This window comes from Panthera uncia (assembly GCF_023721935.1).
Source record: "Panthera uncia isolate 11264 chromosome A3 unlocalized genomic scaffold, Puncia_PCG_1.0 HiC_scaffold_12, whole genome shotgun sequence".
NCBI classification, from domain to species: domain Eukaryota; kingdom Metazoa; phylum Chordata; class Mammalia; order Carnivora; family Felidae; genus Panthera; species Panthera uncia.
Genome location: NW_026057579.1, coordinates 3,678,372 through 3,698,293, shown reverse-complemented (window position 1 = coordinate 3,698,293; position 19,922 = coordinate 3,678,372). Strand labels below are relative to the sequence as shown.

General features: G+C 41.0%; 1 protein-coding gene across 1 annotated transcript in view; it reads left to right on the top strand.

The window, feature by feature from the left end:
- TMEM87B (transmembrane protein 87B) overlaps window positions 1–19,916 on the top strand; it is a 39,468-nt gene extending 19,552 nt beyond the window's left edge. Inside the window, exons 9-15 of the mRNA XM_049652160.1 lie at window positions 1,732–1,831; window positions 6,160–6,253; window positions 7,892–7,963; window positions 13,834–13,942; window positions 14,029–14,087; window positions 16,686–16,789; window positions 18,149–19,916. Coding sequence (XP_049508117.1) covers window positions 1,732–1,831; window positions 6,160–6,253; window positions 7,892–7,963; window positions 13,834–13,942; window positions 14,029–14,087; window positions 16,686–16,789; window positions 18,149–18,230 — 620 coding nt within the window. The 3' untranslated portion in view covers window positions 18,231–19,916. The remainder of the gene's footprint in view (window positions 1–1,731; window positions 1,832–6,159; window positions 6,254–7,891; window positions 7,964–13,833; window positions 13,943–14,028; window positions 14,088–16,685; window positions 16,790–18,148) is intronic.
- Window positions 19,917–19,922: the final 6 nt, after the last annotated feature.

Genomic DNA, 19,922 nt, shown 5'->3' with positions numbered 1-19,922 from the left:
CACCTGCCAGGAAGGTTGTATTCACTTTATTCCAAGAGGGAAATAGTCCAGACTGAGCAGCTCACGAAGGGATTTGAAAACACGCTACCCTTAAACATTTGTTATCCTAAACCTCTTCACATTCTGCATCCACTCTTAGGGAGTTCATCCATTGTTTTCTTCTTAAAGCTCAACTTCCTGGCCAGATGTCTGTCCTGAGCTGCAGACCTAGTAACTGGTCACCTGCCAAACATCTTCTGAATGCCTTGCGTTCATCTCTGTAGGGCATAAAAGAAACTCACCTTTCCCACCCTTGTACTTTTGACTCACTTTAGTCCCAACCTAATGCTCCTGCAGGTATTCCTGTCGGTGGATGGCCCTGCCAGTTGACCTTGGTGCCATCCTTTTTGCCACCCTCTTCCTCTCCCTCTAGTTCCACATCTGTCTACAAGGCATTTGATGAGGTCTCTTGTGATTTCTTGTGGACAAGTTGGAAAATTGTGAGCTGAAAACAAGACTAATTAGGTGGATTCACTACTTGTTTCTGTATATCTTTCTGGTTCTCTCCATCTTCCCTGCCAGCACTGTGCTCTTATCGTCTCTTACCTGGATTTCTGGAATGACTTCCTGAGCATTTTCCTTGCTGGTAGTCTCGTTCCTCTCCAAGCCATTAAGTAGACCAATCTTGATAAAATCAAGCTGTCAGTTTTATTCCAAGAGTCAGCAAACTTCTTGTGCAAAGGCCATATGGTAAATATTTTTGGCTTTACAGGCCATATGGTCTCTGTTGCTACTACTCAACTCTGCCATTATAGCACAAAAGCAGCCACAGTCAACACGTGAACAAATGGGCGTGGCTCTCTTCCAATGAAGCTTTATTTACAAAGACAGATGTAGGGCCACATTTGACCTGTGGGCTATAGTTTACCAATTCCTTTTTTACTCCCTTGTTTACAGTCATTGACTTCCCACTGCCCTTCACATAAAATCCAGATTCATAACATGGCCTAACCACCCTGCGTGATTGTCCCTGCCTCTATCACCAGCCTCTTTTTTTGATATCCCCCATTACACTCTCTGCTACAGATACACTGAACTTTGATTTCTTGCAAAGTATTTTACTTTTCATCTTTCTCCTCCATGCCTTTTCATGTGCCATTTATTTTGCTTTTCTCTTATTCCCCCCAAATATTTAACTTTTACTAGGCCTTCAAATCCTGACTTAGATGTTGCTTCCTCTGAAAAGCTTTTCTGAACCCACTTGCACCTCCCTCAAGTGTGGATTCAGTTGGCTTCTTCATAGTTCTGGGAGATGCTGTGTTGCCTCTAGCACTCACCACACTGAGTTCTGTGTATTTGCTTGTCCTCACCAGAGTAGCAGCTTCATGAGGGCAGGGATCATGGTGTCTCTTTTCCTATTGTAGCCACACAGTAGGAACATAAATAAATAAATGATGAAGGCATCCTGGAGAAAAGAAAATTCTAGAGGACCTTATGGTTTTCAAATATTTGCAAGACAGAAAGTTCTTTTTAACCTCAAGGGGAAGAACAAGAACAGAGGGAAGCTGGGAGAGGTTTTAGATTGATACAAGACTGAGGTTTTCAAACATCAGTTGGATTAGATGACCTTTAAAGCAAATAAGGCTAATTCGTCTGGAGTCAGAATGTACTTAATACACAGTACATCTTTAGAATCTTGGTGGCAGGCCTCTAGATGTACACAGAATGAATTCTTTTCTTTCTTCCCCTCAGCCCAAGGTTTACTGATATTTGCGGAGTTGATATCTGCGGTTAAGAGGACATTGGCTCGCCTCCTTGTGATCATTGTGAGCTTGGGCTACGGCATTGTGAAGTAAGTATTGGCGTGTTGGAAAGATACCGAGCTTCCAGTCTTGTGACTCCTTCCCCTACATTATGAGCTCTGTGAAACTGGACACTTCTTAGTACTGTGATGCAAGCCCCGTGGGGAAATACCAGCGAGGATGTGTTTTCACGGGTCCTGCATGTACTGGCCACTTGACACTGTCCTCAAATAAAGATCTTGAATTTGAAGTCCAGTGTGGCTTTTTATAGTTAGATGAAGAAGTAATCAACTTTAAGGATAATGGAAAATTTTTAACGATTCTTAAAGTTTAAACCATTTTCTATTTCCTAGACACATGGTTCTGCTTTTACGATTGCACTCAAATATTGTAAAAGAGAGAGAGGATTAAGCACCAGGTCAGCAGGATTTCGGACTGAAACCTGGCTGTCCACTGAGGACCCTACTTCTTCCAGGCCCCCTCAGGCTGCCGATCTTTTCTCTCCCATGCCTGTGAGTCACTGCGAACGAACATGGAACAGCTTGTCCTCTTTATCCTTATCGCCTTTTTAAAAACTCTCTAATTCCCAGAAGCTCAAGCTTTTAGCCTGGATCACCTGCTATATCTTCTTACTACAGTCACCTTTTAAGTTCCAGACTTCTCCCTTCATCCCTTAACTCATGGAGTACTTGCTCCCTGACATTCTCAACACTGCGTGTGTCAGAATTCCCAGTGATTTCAGTTTCTTCATGGGCGATCCTGTAAGTAACCTGAACTCACCCCCTCACCTGCACTGCTCTTACCTGTCCCCTCACCTCAGTTACTGATTCCCACTGCTATTTTCTAGACTTTATTGTTATGTATAACTGTACCCTCTTTACGACTGCAAATTTAAGCAATCCACTTTTCCACTGTCACCTTCTCTGTTTCCTGTTTACTTTTCCTAACACATCAGCCCACTTCATTCTTTGACCTTAGTATAGCCTCTGGCCTTTTGATCCTGCTACCTTCCATTGATCCTTCAGGGTGCTGAACATACGCCCATGCCCACAGCCACGCCATGTGCACCTGAAACCCTCCGCCTTTCTCTTGGCCAGCCTCCCTTGACAAATCCAGCTTTCCATCTGCTTCAGGCTCCTACTGCAGAAGCAGAATCTGCCTGAGAAGAACACCCAACCATACTGCAGGCTCATGTCGCTTCATGACCCGGAACTTTTAAGTGCGTCCTTAGTGTCCCTGGTAGTTCTTCTAGATCCCCTTGCCAGTCTCTGGCCCCTTTCCCACTGTGCAGAAGACTGTTATGACTGTTCTGTCCCCTCCAGCCTCAGATTCCCTACTCGTATCTGTCTTACCTGATCTTGGTTCTTTTCTCATTGAGGAAATAGAAGCCATCAGAAGGGAATTCCAATCCCTTCCTGCCCCCAAATCTGTACCATTCCTCCCATATCTGAACCATGCGCAGCATTCTCCTCCTCTTGAAGGAAAGGTACATGGTTTAGTCCTTTCCCTGCTCCTGGGCTCCGGATCCTGTTGCCTGTCATCTGCTAAAGAAGCTGTTCCAGCAGCTGCTTCTGTTTGCTCCGGTCTAATCAGTGCTCCTCTGGTGGGTCACTGCCATCAGCATGCTGTTATTTCTGTCATCTTCAGGAGCAACCCTCGCTTAGTCCCAGCCGGCACTGTCCTCTGCTGCTCCTTCATTCCCTCGCCCCTGTGCAGCATTATTTCTCAGATGCGTGCTCTGTACTTGCCACTCCAACGTCCTCAGTTTCTCCTGATCGCACCCAAGGAAGTTTTCCTTCCATTCCTCCCTTGAGACTGCTTTTGTCAATTACCTTGACCTCTGGTTGCCAAAACCACATGGCCTTGCTCAGCCTTTGTGCAGGGGCCCTGGCTGCTCCTTCCTAGCCTCCCCTGCTGGGCCCTCTTTGTCATCCTGAGCTCCAGCATTGAAGCACCCCAGACCTCTGCTCACGCGACTCCTAACCCTGGGGCGCACTCATCTAGTTTTTTGGCTCTAATGTCAGGACACATCCAGAGTGAACCTACCCCTCCCTTCCACAGCTACCACCCTGGGCCTGACCACCATCTTCTCTCCCTAGATAACTTCAGTACCCTCCTAACTGGTTTCCCAGCATCTGCCCTGGTCTCCTGTTAGTCTTTTCAGACACAGCAGAGGCCAAGATGATCCTTTTAAAGTTTATTTTTATTTATTTGGAGAGAGAGATAGAGAGCAAGCGGGGGAGTGGCAGAGAGAGAGGGAGAGAGAATCCTAAGCCGGCTCCAGGCTGTCAGCGCAGAGCCCGACACAGGCCTTGAACTCATGAACTGTGAGATCGTGACCTGAGTGGAAATCAAGAGTCGGATGCTTAACCGACGGAGCCGCCCACGTGCCCCAAGATGATCCTTTTTATTTTTATTTTATTTTATTTTTTAGGGGTGCCTGGGTGGCGCAGTCGGTTAAGCGTCCGACTTCAGCCAGGTCACGATCTCGTGGTCCGTGAGTTCGAGCCCCGCGTCAGGCTCTGGGCTGATGGCTCAGAGCCTGGAGCCTGTTTCCGATTCTGTGTCTCCCTCTCTCTCTGCCCCTCCCCCGTTCATGCTCTGTCTCTCTCTCTGTCCCAAAAATAAATAAAAAACGATGAAAAAAAAAATTTATTTTATTTTTTATTTTTTTTTAAGATGATCCTTTTTCAATGTAACTCCTATCTCATTACTCTTCTGCTCATCTCACTCAAAAAAACCCATTCCCTTTTTGTTTTTTCACATGGCCGACCGCACCTGCCACTCTCCCTTTTGAACACTCTGCTCCATCCTGCAGGCTTTCTTGCTGATTGCTCTTCCTTAAATGCAGCAGACACTTCCTCACAGTGCAGTAAAGGCCTCTGTCCATAAGCATCTTGCCTGCGACCCCAGGCGTGGTTTGCTTCCTCACTGTCTTTTTTCTGCTCACCGTCCTCTCCCAGAGAGGCTGGCACTGTCAGGATTCCCGATGTGCACACCCTCCATCCCTCTGACCCTCACCCCATTTATAGCTCCAGTTGACACAAATGTTAGGATTTATTGTCTCGTTCCCCCACTTGAATGTGACTTCCATAGAGTAGGAGCTTTGCCTGCAGGTGTCCTGCTGTTTTCTTAAGGCCCAGTGTAGTCCCTGGCACACAGTAGGCACTCGACAAATACACACCAAATGTACACACATATGCTTGGGAGCTTGAGATTCTTGTAGTTAGCAAGGTTTTGGCCAAGACACCTTTTTTCCATTGGGTATTTATTGAGATTCTTTCTCAAATGCTTTTTGGGTTTTTTTTTGTGGGGGGGGGGTTGTTTGTTTCTTTGTTTTTGGCCCTGTATAGTAGTCAGAACACAGAATCCCCATGTGGAATCTTGTGCCTCCCTTTTCTAGTTATGCACTTCAGAGCACTCGTACTTCTGGCTGTTGGAGGGTTCCAGTTAGCTGGCTGTAAGGAGTCAGAATTTTGATGAACTAAATTAGATACAGTCTTAAATATAAGCTATGGATATTAGTTTAATTTTCAGTTGGATTTTATCTTAAAGTGACTACCTGAAGTATTTTTCCAAAATCAGGGGTTATTTTTCTTCTAATTACTCCAGTAAGAGTGTTTGTGAGCTAAAATGTCTGTGCGATACGATTTGCAAATTTCATGAAGTTTCAGTTCTGTTTTCAAATTACTCGTTGCAAAAATCACTGTCTTTGTATTTTCCCAAGTCATCTATATCTTTAGAGAATCAAAAATGTTATTTTAGTTCTTTTCCATGTAAAGAATGGAAACTGAAATGTCTTAGCACTCTTGTTTGGGCCACTGAGTGAAGAAAGGGAGTAGACTTCGATCTCCTCATACTCCTGTTCTTTTTCTACCCAAGTCAGAAAACTAGTGGATTATCCCTAATAAAATGTATCCCAGAACAGTTTTTAATTGACGTTAATGAAAGAATTAAGTTACTGTTTCTGTCAGTGACACAAGTAGGCCCGGACCCTCCTAGGCGTCACCAATCTAACTGTTCCGCTCTGTGGAGTGAGCACCTGCACTCTCTTCCTTGGGGGGCTTGCATTTCAGCAGCAGAATCCTCTGGCACCTGTGTGGCCTCAGCATGTTGCTCCATGGGCATCTGTACAGCTTCAAGTCCTGGAGGAGACCCATTTTTTTCTGAGGCTGTTTCTGCCTTGTTCCCTCCTGGGAAATACGCTGTTTCCTAAAACTGAGCAGAGGCAGGGGCAGGGCAGGCTGATTTGATTAGATAATGACTTCTCTCATATTGGAAAATTGGGCCAGTTATTGTATTCGGATGCATTTTACTTACCCATGCTTTTCCTTTTTTTTTTTTTTTTTTTTCTTCTTTTTCCTCTTCTTCATTCCAGGCCTCGTTTAGGAACAGTCATGCACCGGGTGGTTGGACTGGGGATTCTTTACTTTATCTTCGCAGCTATTGAAGGCGTGATGAGAGTTATTGGGGTAAAAACTACATAATTCCACTTCTATCCCTTTTTATTGTTGCTGTGAAATATGATTTAACTTTATATCTCCTGAGATGAATTTTTAAAGATAGGAAATGTATGAAAAAGGCCCAATTTGAGCTTTTTTCCCCCCTGTGGAATATTTCCCTTTTTAAATAACTTCCTGAATGTAGTAAAAGAACTTCTTAAAATATGATCAATTATGAAGGAAAATATCAATTATAAAGGATAATATGATCAATTATGAAGGAAAATATGATTGATTATGAAGGCACCATTTGATGTCATCCCAGAATGACATCTCCAGAATGTTCCATCCCAAAAACATTCATGGTTATTCTTTATACAGAACATTTGTCTTTGTTATCATGCAGTCTGAACACATTCATTTCTTCCTTAACCCTTGGTTTTAAACATGTGGAAGTGAACAGAATTAACCGTACCCTTCACACATGCTGATATTACATCTCATCATGCTTGAGTCTCATCTGGTTATAACTGTTCTCTGACTCTTGTGGAGTCAGTGTTTGGGGATTCAACAGTCTCCACTCTTGGAAGACCCACAAGAAGGTAGTGTCCAGGGGGAAATGACTCAGGCGATGTGGGCGGCAATGCTTTACTCTCTAAGAAGAGGCAGAACATTTACATCTGGGAAGACCCCTCGATTTCTGGCTCTCGGTTTTCCTTAATAATATGGTTGATGACTGAGTGACTAAGCAGCTTATTATAGTTTACTCGATTCAAAGAACCTAGTAATTTTTACCCAGAATGTCTTTTGGATTGGATGTGTGAATCAGATCACTGGGCACAGAGTGAATGATCTTATGTTGCCACGTAAGTTTGCTTCACATATTTTGATCTGAGCCTTACAGCAGGACATTTGTCCAGTAATGTTAAAAGCCTCATTCTTCTATTATCTTCGAAACATCTGCGTTCTGTATTAGACACACTTGCTCTTTTCATCTCTGACTCTCTGAAAGATACATTTATTTTTACTTTTACATAATAGCGAAGTACTGTGCATTTATATATATAATTTACAGGAGCTAGTCTTTGCTAGAAAGAGAAAAGATAAATATCCCACATGTAGACATAGTATAAACATTGTTTTTCTTTAAGGTTTTACATAGACAACATCTTAGATATAACTTTTAAATATGATTTTCTGTCAACTTGTGATGAAAGTGTCTAATCTATGGTTTATTTTTACTCTTCCACAGTTCCTTTTCTTTGTTTTGTTTTGTTGTTTTGTGTTTTTTTTTTTCATGTCCCTTCACAGATAGTAAGAAAGATCAGGAGTCCCATTTCATTAGTAGCCCTGGCTGTAGGTTGGTGTGGAGAGGGGAGAGATTGAAATGGTTTATCTCAGTGGAGCTGGAGACATGATATGTTTTATTTGCCATTGCATAGTACAGTTTTACATTATCTTTGAATAGGTGGATGGCAAACTAACACCTGTTGCTGCCAAAACAAAAATTTCCAAGTGCATAGACACAATTTTGTTAGGAATAAAATTTTTCTGTGGCTTTTGTAAAATGATGAAATGAGCTAAATTGTTTTTCTTTATCACATAATAATTTCTATAATGGAATGAAACTTTTACATTCAGATTTTCCCCCCTGTTTTTATCTTCCAGGGTTCTAACCATTTAGCTGTCATTTTTGGTGACATTATTTTGGCAGTTATTGACTCCATTTTTGTATGGTTCATATCCTTTACTATGTCCTAAAGTAGTTTGTTGTGTCATTAAAATCAAATTACTTTTAGTACTGTTCCGTTATAATAGAAGGAACTATAGTTATGCATTGTTATTTTTAACCTCAATACAGGAATTTAGTTGAAGGTGAAAAAGTAACAATTCCCCAAACAAACAATATCTTTCTTTTTCTATTAGTTCAGCAAACTTAAGTGCTCAATATGTGCCCCATACTGAGGAGACCGAAGAAAAAGGTATTGTTCCTGTGTTACTCTGGTAGGGAAGAAAAATACATAACTAGGAACAATAGAGTAATAGTAATTGCCATTGTAAAGAGGTGCTATGCAAATAGAGAAGAGAGAAAGCAATTCTAGCGCAAAACTCAAGAAAGACTTCACAGAGATGGTGACATTAAATTGAGACTGGGAGAACAGATAGAGGCTAACCAGGAAAAGAAGTGGGGAAAACGCATTCTGGGAATATTGAGGGGAATAAATAGTTGGAAGCGTGAAAATACAGGGACCGTGGTAGAATGTCCCAGAGTAGCTTGCCTATAAGATATACATGTGTGGGAGAATCGTGGAAGGTGGGGCCAGAGGGAAAGGTAGAATGATGTGCTCAAGAGTCTAAAGTTCCTTCTTCAGGCGAGAGGAGACAGGAATCAAAGCCGTGCCGGCAAATACCATGATGAAATCTGTATTAGAAAGAACTCGAAAATAATATTTAAAAGTGACCCGGAAGAGACACCTGGCTGGCTCAGTTGGAAGAATGTGAGACTCTTGATCTTGGGGTGGTGAGTTTGAGCCCCGTGTTGGGTGTAGAGATTACTTAAAAACAAAATCTTTAAAAATTAAAAAAAAAAAAAAAAGAATGACCTGAAAAAGGAGGGTCTAGAGTATTGAGACAGGAAGTCTAGTAAAGAGTCGTTTGTAGCGGTCCAACAAAAAGATGGTAAGGGTTAGAAACAGGGCAAAGGGAATGGGAAGGAGACTCCAGATAACAGACTGAGTAGGAATGGGTGGGAAAAGAAGGGCGAGAGGTCAAGAGAAGTCTTGCATATCTCATTTGGGTGGCTAGGGCAGTTTTGCCACCCCACGGCCGTGAACCTAGGGAAGGGACCATCTTGGTGAAGTTTGAACTGACTTGGGCCATTCATGTTAAGTAGAGAGTTGGAAAGCCCAGCCTGGGTTTGTCAGAGGAATTGGAACTGGTGATGAAAGTTGGAGGTCATCTTCACATGAGACAAGGTTGTAGCCTGCAGAAGCGACCCAAGAACACGTAGACGAGTGAGAGAGGAGAGGACCAGGAGGGTGCCTAGTGGAGTGGAAACGTGCATGGAACACCAGCATGGAAGGAGGCAGAGGAACCCAGAAATTGTCCTGGGGTGAAGACTGGGCGAGCTTGGGTAAGGTAGGGTGGTCCACAGTGGCCAGTACTACAGAGAGATGAGCTGCCAAGGCGTACCTGGCTTAGGTCATTCCAGAGGTCACAGCGGGACAGCAGGAGAGCAGGTTCAGTGAAGCCGATGGGGCAGAAGCTACACTGTAGCAGCAGGAGAACTTTTTAGTGGCAAGGGGAGCCATCCTGGAGAACCCTCCTCACTGCTTCAGTGACTCCAGTCGAGTCTGGGAAATTCCATTCTCTTTAACTCCGAAGCAGAGCCCTCTACTACACATTCTTGGAAATAGGAGGAATCCTAAAGAAAGCGTGAGCTGGGCAGAGCAGAGGGCAGTGCTATGCGTATCCCAGAATATGATTTGATTTATGTTTCTTCTGCATTTATATCCTCTATGAAGCTCTTTTCTATAGATGGATTTTGTTTTTACCAAGTTTTGTTTTTGTGTTTCCACTGTCTTCAATACTTGTCTTTTTTACCTTTTCGTGTTAAATGTTATTTCATTTCCTTGTAATTTCTTTCCATTTTCTCATGTTTGTCTCTCACAGGAAGGCCAGAGGGCTTGAGTTTGCCTGTGTTCCTCCTCTGCAGAGATCCCCCCTTTCTGTAGATGGGCAAACATGCATAGTGCTGCTAACCGCCTTTTCTGAGTCCCCCATGGGTGTTTTCTTCTCAATCCAGTCTGTCTGCCCCTTAAACTCCCTGTTTGCGAATTTTTAGTATGCTTCCAAGTTAAAAACAAAACAAAACAAAACAAAAAAACCTTTGACTGTACTCTCCTTACGCTCTAAAGCAGCGGGTCTCAGCCTCCTTTGGGTGCCGGGATCAGAGAGGCCTTTGAAAATTGAATGAAAGCTGTCAAGCCTCTTGTCACAAGGTTCATACACTCCATGGATGTTTTGCCTGCGTTAGGGCATTTAAAAACCTAAATTATATCCATGGATCCTCTAGTGTCTAAGGGGTGTCTAGTTAAGAAATAATACCTGATTTAAAGAGTTCTCACCGAACTTGCTTAAAAATCTGCTGTACTTCTGTTCAAAGCTACTAGTTTGGAATCCAAGTTTGTTGAAAGAATTTATAGTTAAATTTTATAGTTACCTTTTCAGAGAACGCTATAAATCTTACTGTAGTGTCATTTTTATGTTTTCCACATGAAAACACATTTAACGACATTCAGCTATTAAGAAGGTGAAACACCTTGCTCAGTCCTGCCCAGGAACAGTGCCCTAACTATAAGTACTCTTCCCCAAGGGCTGTGCTTCCTTCTCGGCTACACTGCATCCGCATTGCTTGTTGGGATGCTCACCTGACTTGAGGACAAGGGATGGGCAGTGTAGACATACCTGGCACTGGGATCGGCAGAATTGCAGTGAAGATGAACCTAGCTTTTGGTCTCAGATCTTCTATTCTGTCATTTGTGCATTTAGAAAGTGAGCTTCAGATGTCTGCTGAATTTGGAATTGTCTTGTCTCCAAAATTGGATACGCTTGGAGCCTTTCATTAGTTAAGGAGTATGCTCTTCAATTAATTGAGCTGTGGACGCTGCATTTTAAAAAATCTGTATTATCTTTTTTCCTGGTAATTTACAAGATATGTATTTCAAAGATTTCTTGTTCTTAACCAACCATCCACAAAGTAGTTCACTAGGAAAAACACTAATGCAACTTGGCAGAAAATTCCAAAGACAAGCAGCTCTAACGACCAAATTCCATCTGGATGTGAATGAGGGTAATTTATCACCTTTATGGACAGCATTGGCTTTGGTCCATTTCCAACACATAATGAGCCAAATTGGAGTGGGGAGATAAGGAAAACAAGGCAAAAGACTTAGTTTGCTTAATGATTAATATTTTTAATAAAGATGTTTGTGATAAAAGTCATGAAGAAATTCAGAAATTAAAATTATCTTGGTTAGTGTTTCATGGTGAGAGAAAGGACACTTAGTATCCATTTCAGCTTGAACCTGAATTTCCTATTTGCTTTTAGATGGCTATTTGGCAGTTTTCTTGACTGAAGTGAAAAATCTGCATTTTCTGTACCGACAGAGAATAGATTTCATTAAAAAATTTTTTTTAATGTTTATTCATTTTTGAGAGAGCACAAGTGGAGGTGGGACAGAGAGAGGAGGAGACACAGAATCTGAAGCAGGCCCCAGTCTCTGAGCTGTCAGCACAGAGCCTGAAGTGGGGCTTGAACTCATGAACTGTGATATTGTGACCTGAGCCGAAGTCCCACTGTTAACCCACTAAGCCACCCCAGCGTCCCAGGAGAGCAGATTTCCTAAATGATTACAAATGGCAGGCAAAAGAAGCAGATCTACATACATCACAGAATTGAGTGCTTGCATAATGACCCCGTTTCCTGTGCTTTGATGAACTTAACATAGCTATCCCCTAAGAATCTGATTCTAAAGTAAAATAGCTTGAAAAATTGAAAGCCATAGCTTTTCTCTTGAAGCCCTCTTCCTGTTTTTTTTATGCTTGTTTTAATTTTGTGCTGTTTTGCTGCAGGCAAATGACTCTGATCTTGTGCTTCTGGCCAGCCTCCCTCTCTCTCTCCTTGACTCTGGCTTGTGCTGGTGGATATCCTTTTCCTACCGCAGAGCACGTCCGCCTTCCCGTTGCTTCTAACTTCACGATAACCGGGCCTGTTTGCTTTTGTAACCACTTTCCTTTACTGGGAGAAATGATTTAAGCTTTGCCGAAATTTAACAGTGTCTTGGTAAGTGGGGGTTTAGGCAGTTTTGAATTTGCTTTCGATCTTTTTATTCCTGGGCTTCGAAGAAGTACTTTAGAATTATTAAATGAGACCAGCTTGCTCACATAGAAAATTCATTTTATTCAGGAATTTTTAAAAAAGCATTTGTCTTGATAATGTTTAATGAATACAGCATATTTGCATTTTTGTAAATTCTAACAATAGCCTTCATTCGTTGAATTGTGTTATTTTAGAAATGGATCTTCTTGAGACTACTCCTTGGTCATTTAGGAAGATTGAGTCGCAGTTTTAAAAAAAAATTTTTTTTTTAACGTTTATTTATTTTTGAGGCAGAGAGAGACAAAGCATGAACGGGGGAGGGAGACACAGAATCTGAAACAGGTTCCAGGCTCCGAGCTGTCAGCACAGAGCCCGATGCGGGGCTCGAACTCACAGACCGCGAGATCATGACCTGGGCCGAAGTCGGGCCACTTAACCGACTGAGCCACCCAGGCGCGCCTGATTGAGTCGCAGTTTTGAGTACTACACTGAAGTTTCTGATTAATGAAGAATTGGGAATTTAAAATAGGCAAAAATACAAAACGTGCCACTTCCATTCTTGGGCTTTGCTCTGTAATTTTCAGCATATGGTTCATAAAACAAAGCTTGGTGGTGTGCTCCAGAGGAAGCACCTTCCTCTTACAAAGAGAGAGCTGCCGCGGAGCTCAGTGAAGAAGCCTCTTTTTACTTCTTCCTACTTGTCAGTGTTGAGCTTCACCTGATCCCTGTACTCCTGGAAGACGGCCACGGTTAACAAAACCCCCACCCTTTCGTGTTCGGGAAAAGCCTTACTACAAAGCACCTCCTTTCTCTGTAGGACTCACCTGAGACTCCCGGATGCCCCCTTGTCACCCATGACCAGGCCAGGCACAGACCTCCTGACCAGTCTGGGCAGAACGCCAGACTGGACCAGACGAAGCGGTCTCCCTCCCCAGGGCCCTGAGCTTTCGTCCACCACAGCCCTCCTCGGTGGCCTCTTCTGAGAATCTGCACACCTCAAGGAAAGTCTTTCCCCGATCAGCTGACCAGTCGCGCCACCCACTTCCCCACACCGGCTTTCCAGTCTTGTTTACCTCTCCCCACAAAGGCAAAGCCCTGTCCAGCCTGACCTGTGGGACTCTTGCAGATCTTAGACTTGGAACATTCTCCCCATTGCAGTGAGCCTCCTCTGCTTGTCTCAGTAATCTTTTGAATGAAGTCTCCCCAGACTTAAGTCCAGATTTGTTTTATTTGACATTTAAATTTTTTAATTTATAAGTGGAATTGATAGATGACCTAATATGGTCATTCAGAGGATAAAACAAGAGGAGACTAGAAAGAACAAAATAAGAAAGAAACAGAGACAAAAGCACAAGCCAAAGGGCATGTCTTAATGTGATCTGTAAGAGTATCTGGCCTAAGGGGGACTCCTTTCCTGTATATACTGGTCTTTCCTGTTCTGGGAGCTTGGCCTTGAAGGAGAACATCACAGGACTTCTTGCTTATTGTCTTCCTCAAAGTTTGTTTAGTTCAGACAATGGTAAATTGTAAAGCAAAATCCGTGATAAAATCAGTATCATGATCATACAGTATTGGCTAAAGTAATATTTTCTGTGTTTTTATTAGCTTTAAATTATAGGAACTATATTTAGCAGTACTAATTTTAGAAATGTAGTAGAGGATTATTATTTTGGTTTTTATTTTAACTGCTTGTTACTGTTTGAAATGGTTTTCCTTAACTTTTTTTCACATATTTATAAGTTTGGCCCAAACTATGAAGACTCTAAGGCTAAGAAAGAACACGGTGAAATTTTCTTTATACAAGCACTTTACAAACACTCTGATCTTTGCCGTACTGGGTAAGCTATTTGATTTTTCTTGTTACAATAAATTATTTCAGTATTGCGTGTTCCTTCAAAGGTGACTTTTTTTTGGTGTGTTTCAGCTTCTGTAGTATTTATGGTGTGGACGACTAAGACATTTAGAATTGCAAAATGTCAATCCGTAAGTATAATCTTCCTATGTAAACAGTTTTCATTTTTAATTATACTATTTTGGGTAATTTTGAGTACTTTAGTTTGTGTTTGTAAATAAAGGTAACTTTAGTGGAGATTGTCAGTTTAGTTTTTTTTTCTTTTTTAATTTTCTTTTTTATTTTTTTTAATTTGCATCCAAATTAGTTAGCATAGAGTGCAACAATGATTTCAGGAGTACATTCCTTAGTGCCCCTTCCCCATTTAGCCCATCCCCCCTCCCACACTCCCTCCAGTAACCCTCTGTTTGTTCTCCATATTTATGAGTCTCTTCTGTTTTATCCCCCTCGCTGTTTTTATTTTTGTTTCCCTTCCCTTATGTTCATCTGTTTTGTCTCTTAAAGTCCTCATATGAGTGAAGTCATATGATTTTTGTCTTTCTCTGACTAATTTCACTTAGTATAATACCCTCCGGTTCCATCCACGTAGTTGCAAATGGCAAGATTTCATTCTTTTTGATTGCCGAGTAATACTCCATTATATATATATATATATATATATATATATATATATATATATACACACACACACACACACACACACACACACACCACATCTTCTTTATCCATTCATCCATCAGTGGACATTTGGGCTGTTTCCATACTTTGGCTATTGTTGATAGTGCTGCTATAAACATGGGGGTGCAACGTGTCCCTTCGAAACAGCACACCTGTATCCCTTGAATAAATACCTACTAGTGCAATTGCTGGGTCATAGGGTAGTTCTATTTTTAGTTTTTTGAGGAACCTGCATACTGTTTTCCAGAGTGGCTGCACAAGCTTGCATTCCCATTTTGTCAATTTAGTTTTAATTATTTTACTAGAATTATGTGAACTTTTGCTTCCTTTAAATGAATCTGGAAAAGTTCCTCCTAAATCCACTTTTCCAGGTAAGCTCTTTTCTCAACTTCCCTTCATATATACTGTATATATATTTTTTTTATTTTTTATTTTTTTTAATTTTTTTTTCAACGTTTTTTATTTATTTTTGGGACAGAGAGAGACAGAGCATGAACGGGGGAGGGGCAGAGAGAGAGGGAGACACAGAATCGGAAGCAGGCTCCAGGCTCCGAGCCATCAGCCCAGAGCCTGATGCGGGGCTCGAACTCACGGACCGCGAGATCGTGACCTGAGCTGAAGTCGGACGCTTAACCGACTGCGCCACCCAGGCGCCCCTATACTGTATATATTTTTAAATGTTTCTTTATTTTGAGAGCGAGAGATTGTGCAAGCATGAGCAGGGGAGGAGCAGACAAAGGGGGACAGAGAAAATTGTAAGCAGGCTCTGCACTGTCAGCACAGCCTGACGCGGAGCTCGATCCCACAAACCGTGAGATCATGACCTGAGCCAAAATCAAGACTCAGACACTTAACAGACTGAGCCACTCAGCCACCCCCCCTTTATATATGTTGAAAAATAATTATCTTCCTTGTAATTTCAGGTAGCAGGAAATCTTTTTTGTCTTGCATACCATGAAATTGGGTTATTTTGTATCTAAATGGGACTGTAAACCTTGAGTCTGACAGGTTTCTAGGATGGTATTATGAATATTCAGGAGGTACTTTGGGTGGGTTCTGTAGGCAGATACATTTCTTAGACTTAAAAAATTTTAAAGGCCCTCTTGGGAGCTTCTTGATCTAGAGCTAGTCTCGATGTTCTAAACAAACAATTACAAACAACCCTCTGAATATCCTGGACTTCTGCCTCAGGGATAATTTAGTGAGAGAAGAAACTGAACTTTCTGGAATTTCTTTTTTCTCCTCCCCTTACCTTAGTGTTTTCACTTGAGAGTTCTAAGTTTATCTTTGGGATTTTTGTTTTTGTTTTCTAAATCTTTCTGTTGACCCTAAGATTTTATGGAAAGGAGTATTTATGATGTTAAACAGCCATTTAGAAATGTTTCAAACAATATGTAATAAAATCTCCTGTCTTACTAAAAGCAAAATAACCTACTGGGAAAAATCCTACATTGAGATCTTCGCATCAGAAATTCTAATGTCATCAACGTCAAAAGTACCCATTGTCGGGGCGCCCGGGTGGCTCAGTCGGTTAAGGGTCCGATTTCAGCTTGGGTCATGATCTCGCGGTCCGTGAGTTCGAGCCCCGCGTCGGGCTCTGTGCTGACAGCTTGGAGCCTGGAGCTTGTTTCAGATTCTGTCTCTCCCTCTCTCTCTGACCCTCCCCCGTTCATGCTCTGTCTCTCTCTGTCCCAAAAATAAATAAAAAACGTTTAAAAAAAAAAATTAAAAAAAAAATAAATAAACGTTAAAAGAAAATTAAAAAAAAAAAAAAGTACCCATTGTCAACTTGCTTCTAACTCTCCTGTTAACCTGCCTCATGACTGTTCTCATCTAGAAAATAGATGAAATGACCTCTGAAACCCCTTTAAATTCAAATTCAAGATACAGCATTTCTTATTTTTATTTTCTTAAAAAAAAATACGTGCTTATTTGGAAGATTCACTGCTCGGAAAGACTTCATTAGTGTTTGCCATTGTACACCATTCGGGAAAAACCTATGTTGTTTATCAGAAGATTGACATTTCGCGTTTGAATTGTCCTTGTTACAGGATTGGATGGAACGTTGGGTTGATGATGCATTCTGGAGCTTCCTTTTTTCGCTTATCCTTATTGTGATAATGTTTTTGTGGAGACCATCAGCAAACAACCAGAGGTACCTAACGTAGGAAAATTCAAGTTTGGCAAGCATTTGTTGATAACTGCTACTGTGTTCAAATAGAAACACATTTATATAGAAACTGGAGAGGTAGTCCTTGCTTTTAAAGGAGAATACAGTCAAGTAGGGAGACAGACGTAATGCAAGAAAGTGAAATAAGAGATGTATAAACTAGAAGTCCAGGGGTAAGACTGAAGATGGATGAGGAAAACTCCATGAAAAGGCAGCACTTATGTTACGCCTTAAGGAAAGGAGCAGAACAGTGAAAGACTGAGCCGGGAAAGAATGTACATTTTCTGAGGTAGTGGAGACAAACATGGTGTACTTTGGAGGTCACTGAGGCATGCGTTTTGGTGAATACTACTTACACTGGAAGGGAATAAAGCTGGAAAGGAAGGATGGGACCAAAATCATAAGGAGCTTAAATGGTAAGTTCGGGTTGCACCGTTGACTGCGTGTGATGGGAAGCCCCCCCTTCCCTTGCCCCCTCCTCTTCCCCAGGGAAAGTACTATGAGGTTTTTTGGTATGCCCTTCCAGGGAAAAATGAAAAAGTATATTACCCATGTGTGTGTTTCTTCCTCTGTTTTTAAAAGCGTACGATAATAATTATACATAGGTACTTATATACATGTATTCACTGTTCTGCACCTTCTTGTCTGAGATCTGTCTTTCCATATCAACCTGTATAGGTCTACCACATTTTTTTTTTTAAGTAGGCTCCATGCCCAGTGTGGAGCTTGAACTCACGACCCTGGATTGAAAGTCGCATGCTCTACTGACTGAGCCAGCGAGGCACCCCAAGATCTACCACATTATTTTTAATGACTCTGTGGCATTTCATAATATGAATGTAGCATAATTTATGGAAGCAGTCCCTAGTTTTTAGGCTCTTTGTTTCTAGGATTATTGTTATTATCACCAATGCTTTCTGAATGCTGTTGGACCTAGTTAATGTGGCTCAGTCAGTATGCTTTGTTTTCACCAGTCAGATTAGCAGTTTATCTTTTGTTAGGGGAGGAATTAACACGTAGTGGGCAAGGAGGGTAACCTGACATGGAAAAAAATGTACAGAAAATTCCCTTCCCCGAACATTGTATGTTGCAGAACTGCTTTCCAGCAAGATCTTATCCAGTTATGCTTTTGTCAGCAACGTTTGGGTGCTCCAGTTTCACTGTTTGATTGGTAGTAATCTTTCCTAATTTGAGAGTAAAATAATTAAATTTTTGTTATGTGAATTTATGAGAAATTGTAAAAATGTAGATATCTCTGTATGCAATGACACTGTTAGCTATAAACTGAAAACTGAACAGATTTAAATGCACTGATAACACTATTCCTTCTTGGTTTTGGTGTAGATATGCCTTCATGCCATTAATAGATGATTCTGATGATGAAATTGAAGAATTCATGGTAACATCTGAGAATTTAAGTGAGTGATATGTTTTCTTATTAAATGACCATTGTATTGTACCTTTACCTGTGAGGCAAAATCACATACACTGTTTTCTATTAAAATAATTTTCAAACTATATCTGCAAAAACTTCTATTATGGTAGATAATCACAAAAGAAAAGTCAGTAATGAAAATGAATTTTTCTTTTTTTTTAAATTTTTTTATTTTTTTAATGTTTATTTATTTTTAAGAGACAGAGCATGAGCGGGGTAGGGGCAAAGAGAGAGGGAGACACAGAATCTGAAGCAGGCTACAGGCTCTGAGCTGTCGGCACAGAGCCCAATTCGGGGCTCAAACCCACGAACCACAAGGTAATGACCTGAGCCGAAGTCGGACGCTTAACCGACTGAGCCACCAAGGCACCCCAGTAGTGAAATTTTCAAGATTGTTAGTGCAGTGTGAGCTTTTGTTACTTGTTTGCTCTTAAGGCCTTAAGTATTAAAGTAAGTAAACTTTTTCACACTAGTAATTTAGTTTATATTGTGCTTAGCTCCTAATAATCTTCTTAATGATAATTGCTAAATTTCCTTCAATCACCTCTTCTTGCTCTTGAGAAATATACAGATCTGTTAATTCCTGGTCATGCCCAAAGCATTTCTAGTTATAGTTTTAGTGCTACTTTCATCTTTCAATTAATTTCTCCGTAGCATTTTATCATTTTATTAATTTTACCATAATACTTTAATCATTTGTTGAGGCAACATCAACACATAATTCAGTTGCTGAGAATAAGTATAGAGATGTAACGTTTACGAATTATAACTCTCAATATTATGAAGCAGTCAGTTCTACAAATTGATCAATAGAATCTGTACAATCCCAATCATAATTCTAACTGACCTAAAAAAAAAGAAAATACAAATGGTTAAAATGATTTTATAATGTATATGGAAAAAGCATAGGACCTAGAAGAGTCAAAACATTCTTGTAGTTAAACATGGACAAATCTGGAAAACATTATGCTAAGTGAAAGAAGCCAGTCATAAACATCACAAATTTTATGATTCCATTTGTATGAAAAATCTACAAGGGGCTCCTGGGTGGCTCAGTCGGTTAAGCGTCTGACTTCGGCTCAGGTCATGATCTCACAGCTTGTGAGTTCGAGCCCCGTGTCGGGCTCTGTGCTGACAGCTCATAGCCTGGAGCCTGCTTTGGATTCTGCGTGTCCCTCTCTCTCTGCCCCTAACCCACTTGCACTCTGTCTCTCTCTCTCTCAAAAATAAACAAACATTAAAAAAAAATTTATGGGTGGGTGATGAGTATTGAGGAGAGCACCTTTTGGGATGAGCACTGGGTGTTGTATGGAAACCAATTTGACAATAAATTTCATATATTAAAAAAAAAAAAAAAAAAGAAATCTGATGTTCAAATCCCAGGTTCTTTGATTTTGAATTTTTTTCTCTCCCTCTCTCTGTCAAAATAAATAAATAAACTTTAAATTAAAAAAAAATTTATATGAAAAATCCACAAAAGGCAAGTCCACAGAGACAAAATATATTGGTGATTGCCAGGGGTTGGTGGAAGGCATCAGTAGGGAGCGACTACTGATGGGTATGGGGTTTCTTTTTAGTGTGATGAAAATTTGAAATTAGTGGTGATGGTTGTACAGTTCCGTGGCTATACTGGAATTCACTCAGTTGTACGCTTCAAAGCGGTGCATTTTATAGTGTGGGAAT